Genomic DNA, 5,000 nt, shown 5'->3' on the forward strand with positions numbered 1-5,000 from the left:
ATGTGGGTGTGCTACCTGAGTTGGATGCTCGTCTCTCCCGTTCGATGTGTGCCTGCATCTGCTGTTGTTGCTGCATCTCCATCTGCCTGTTCACACAAACAAACAAACAAACAGGACAAACATCACAACAACATTCAATTAACATACAGTACATACAACCCTCACAAATCAGTAACAGGCGATCAACACACACACCCTAAATCCAAACATCACAGCAACTCAGTCAACAACTCTCTAGACACAAGAAAATACCCACAGAGCAGATGAAGACGCAGCAGTTATCTTTCCCGCAACTTCCGACAAATCAAGACAAAATACACACCACATAAGATTCTCACAAAATCTACATTCCACAGTACGCCAAACACCATTCACACAATATCCGCATAAATCACCCTGACAGATTCCCATCCAAAAAGACATGTGAAAAGTGTAAATAAAGTCTGAATGATGCCAACACATTGTAGTTTAACCCCTTAGAGCAGAGCCTATGTTATAAACTTACTGTCACCAACATTTTAATGGCTATGTCTTAACCTGTTACTTAAGGCTGTCAGTACTTTCATAGCAATATTGTCATGAGGTAGTTGACTATTTTTAGCAAATAGTGAATAGGCCCACCGGCGACCCCATCTGCAGGAAGAGGCTACGAATGCTTCACCTCACCACATTCAACAACAAGAGACAAGTAGAATGTTACAATTATCCATTTTTTTGTATCCTTTCAACAGCCCCCTCCTCCTTGTTTTCCCCCCATGTCAATACGATGGATTGTTTTTGTTGACATTCACACGAAAATTCCCAGATGTCCTTCTTTGTGAATAAAAACGCCATCTCTCAGCTACCTGTCGACATCTGGTCCCTCATGGCAACAGTATGTGCAGCAGCTCACCCTGTTGACCCTCCTGCTCACCTCACCTCTACACCAATGAAAAGGGTCATCTATTCGCCGCATTGACCAATCCCTGACAAAGCCCTACTCACCTTCTCGGCAGGCTTCCATGCGCCTTGGGCATCTCCGTCGGCGACTGACCCCCCTCGACCCCCTGGCTGACCTCTAATTGACCTTGACTTGACTTTACCTGACGTTACTTGACCTTAGAGTCACCTGAGAGTGTTCCAGCACAGAGCGCCGTGGCGGTGCCATGTCTGAGTTTCAATCTAAGACTCGTCAAGGCAGAGTTGGGCCAACATAGTGCAGGACGCCAGAGCACTACTGAAGACTAGAGGAGATCAGGTCAGATGTATTACGGCTCAGTGTGGACCATACAAGAGGAGAACAGAGCAATAGTATAGAGGGGAGAGGAGGAGAAGAGGAGAGGAGAGGAGTGGAGAGGAGAGGAGAGGAGTGGAGAGGAGAGCAGAGGAGGCAGTGGAGAGGAGAGGAGTGGAGAGCAGAGGAGAGGAGAGGAGTGGAGAGGAGAGCAGATGAGAGGACAGGAGTGGAGAGGAGACAGTGGAGAGGAGAGGAGAGGAGAGGAGAGGAGAGGAGAGCAGAGGAGAGGACAGGAGTGGAGAGGAGACAGTGGAGAGGAGAGCAAATGAGAGCAAATGAGTGGAGAGGAGAGGAGAGGAGAGGAGAGGAGAGGAGAGGAGATGAGAGGAAAGAAGATGAGAGGAGAGGAGAGGAGAGGAGAGGAGAGGAGAGGAGAGGAGATGAGAGGAAAGGAGATGAGAGGAGAGGAGCCGTGCAGAGTGGAGATGAGAGGAAAGGAGAGGAGAGGGGCAGTGCGGAGCAATGAGGTGAGGAGAGGAGAGGAGAGAGGAGTGTGCTGGTCCGTTATGGAGGACAAGGTGAGGAGGAGAGGAGGAAGGGAGAGGAGAGGAGTGGAGAGGAGAGGAGAAGAGAGGACAGGAGTGGAGAGGAGAGGAGAGGAGAGGAGAGAGAGGAGAGGAGGAGAGGAGTGGAGAGGAGAGGAGAGGAGAGGAGAGGAGAGGAGAGGAGAGGAGAGGAGAGGAGAGGAGAGGAGAGGAGAGGAGCCGTGCAGAGTGGAGATGAGAGGAAAGGAGATAAGAGGAGAGGAAAGGAGAGGAGAGGAGCAGTGCGGAGCAATGAGGTGAGGAGAGTAGAGGAGAGAGGAGTGTGCTGGTCCGTTATGAAGAGGAGAGAAGTCAGTGTTTGTAGCTGCAGGGCTATAAATATACTCTTTAACACACACACAGGCACGCACGCACGCACGCACGCACGCGCGCACACACACACACACAAAGGCGCTACAGCGGAGTTCGGCTCTAATTTAAGACAGGGATCGGCTATTTAATTATTTAGCAGGAGACGCCTGTAGGCCCGCTGGCCACACCTACACACACACACACACACACACACACACACACACACACACACACACACACACACACACACACACACACACACACACACACACACACACACACACACACACACACACACACACACACACAAGCTCGCTGCACCTACCTACTTACCGCACCTATCTGTGTTTTCATCTCTCTTTCACACAAAGAGACACAAAGAGACACAGACACAGACACACACACACACACACACACAGACACACACACACACATCCCTGCACACTTCTCCCAGACTCCAGCAGTGTACATGAAAGCCACTGTGCTGTTGTTTTAGCATTTCGATATGTTTTACTTCAGTTTGGCCTCCGTGCTATTGTTTTAGCATTTGCAATTGTTTTTATGACAGTGCGATGCGGCCTTACCGTAACGTTTTGTAAACGTTTTTATTTGGGCTTGGTCCCTAGTCCTGTTGTTGTCATAACGCTTTTTTTAATGTTGTTATTTGGTTTTGGCTCACGCTGCTTCCTCCAACGGGAGGAGAGAACAGGAGTGTGTGTGTGTGTGTGTGTGTGTCTTCGTGCGTGTGTGCGTGCGTGCGTGCGTGCGTGTATGTGGCCACAGAGGAAGGAGAGTATGTATGAAGGATGTGTTGTGTTTCGCTGGCCTCATGCTGGCAAAAAGAACAGATCAGACGACGTCGCCTCTCTTCCTCCCCCCACCCCGTCTCTCGCTCCCTCTTTATCACTCTCCCTATCGCAGACAGAGTGGGAGGTGGAAGGAGCGTGGGAATAAGAAAAAGAGGTGAAGAGGAGAGAGAGAAAAATATCAGATACAATCAGAGAAAGACAGGCCCTGCCGTGGCCATCCGGTAGGGCACTCGCCTGACATGCGGCCGACCCGGGTTTGATTCACGGCCCGGGTCCTTTGCCGAACCCTCCCCATCTCTCTGCCCATTCGCTTCCTGTCCGCCTCTTAAACTGTCCTATCATCAATAAAGTCGTAAAAAAAATATATCTTTCAAAAAAAAAAAATAACAGGGAAAGATAAAATGAGAGAGCGGGGGGTGGGCATCAGAAAAATGACTTGGAGAGAAGGAGGTACTGATTAAAGAAAAAAAAACGAAAACGCAAAGGAAGGCAAACACCAAGGGCCTTTACCATTACTCTCTACCCCTACCCCTACGCCTTTCCCTTACCCCTCGTGCTTTCAAACAAAGCTGTAAGGTGTAGGGCTTGAACGCAACCCTTACGAATTGAGATACCAGTTCAACAATCACGGAAAGACACTCACAGCTGTCTCTAATTCCATGCATTAGGTTGATGTTAATAGCCGTTTTTTTCATGTGCGTTTCACAGAGAAAAGGGCCATCACACATTAGGACAATGTTAAACTACTTTTAAATGAATTTGCAATGCATTCAGGGAAACCTGTTGTATCCCTCCGTCGCGGAGTCTGGTGTCGGAAAATCTCCACTCGGAAGGGTGGAAAGCCCTTCGCCATTCCCCTACCCATCTGTCTGAACGTGAATCGGGATGCCACTACCCCCACAAGTGGACGCGCAAAACGGAGGCAAAGGGGAAAGGCGTAGGTCTAAGGGGTGTAATGGTATTCACCCAAAGTATGAAAGAGGCAGTGGACGAAGTGAAGATAGATAGATAGACAGACAGACAGATTGTTGTGTCTAAAGGAATCAGTGTAGTGCCCCTCTGGTTGCCATGGGGATATGAATGATGAGTCAAGCAATGAAGCTGTGTGTGTGTGTGTGTGTGTGTTAGGGTGCATCAAACGCCCCTCGAAAATGAAAACTTTGCAATATCCAGCTCTTGCAGTATTGTTCCTTTGCACTATCATAACTCCCTTGTAAATTTCTAGAAAAGTTGATTGATGTTAAAGGGTGGCACAATAGGCTTGACATTTTGAATGGTACGGAATGGGCATTTTAGCTAAATCTGTGCAAAGTGTAGTTTGAGACCGTTTCGGACAGAAACAGTTAATGCAGTCATTTGGAAGAATGCTCCAGTTGCTTCTCCACTTCCCCAGGACATCAAAACCCCAACAAATGGCCCAACAAAAGGATGGATTGATGGGTGTTTGAACATGGCTAAAATATTAGCAAATGGGGGCTAAAACCTTGCCTCAAATCTGGGAAAGTGGAAAGGGAACTGGAGCATTCTCCCAAATGATTCTCTTTACTAGTTTTGACCAAAATAATGTAAAAACACATTTTTCAAGGATTTGGCTAAAATCACCCATCCACTGCCATTCAAAATGTCAAGCATATTGTGCCGCCCTTTAAGATTAACCAATATTTGCTTTTACAAGGATGTTATGTTAAAAAACAAAGGAACAATTTTGCAAAAGCAGAGCAGGATTTTCAAACCTTGGGGCGTTTGATGCAGCCTAGTGTGTGTGTGTGAGAGAGAGAGAGTCGGACAGAGACAGAGACAGAGAGTGTGTGAGAGAAGTTGTGTATGATTTTTGGAGGATACAGTGTTTGTCTTTTCCTAAAGACACACTTCCTATCTATAGAGGTGTGTGTGTGTGCGCGCGCGAGCGCATACATGTGTGTGTGTGTGTGTGTGTGTGTGTGTGTGTGTGTGTGTGTGTGTGTGTGTGTGTGTGTGTGTGTGTGTGTGTGTGTATTGGCCAGCCTGTGTATTTTGGGCAGCAGGATCTGCCGTACATTTATGTTTACTTGGACACGCTATCTGACATAAGGTGTGTGT

At 47.8% G+C, this 5,000-nt stretch overlaps 1 protein-coding gene across 1 annotated transcript in view; it reads right to left on the reverse strand.

Moving 5' to 3' along the window:
- Positions 1-5,000, reverse strand: part of evlb (Enah/Vasp-like b) — a 67,576-nt gene that overhangs the window by 6,806 nt on the left and 55,770 nt on the right. The window contains exon 5 of the mRNA XM_063222338.1: positions 16-86. Within this exon, the coding sequence (XP_063078408.1) occupies positions 16-86 (71 nt within the window). The remainder of the gene's footprint in view (positions 1-15; positions 87-5,000) is intronic.

This window comes from Engraulis encrasicolus, chromosome 18, assembly GCF_034702125.1.
Source record: "Engraulis encrasicolus isolate BLACKSEA-1 chromosome 18, IST_EnEncr_1.0, whole genome shotgun sequence".
Taxonomy (NCBI): domain Eukaryota; kingdom Metazoa; phylum Chordata; class Actinopteri; order Clupeiformes; family Engraulidae; genus Engraulis; species Engraulis encrasicolus.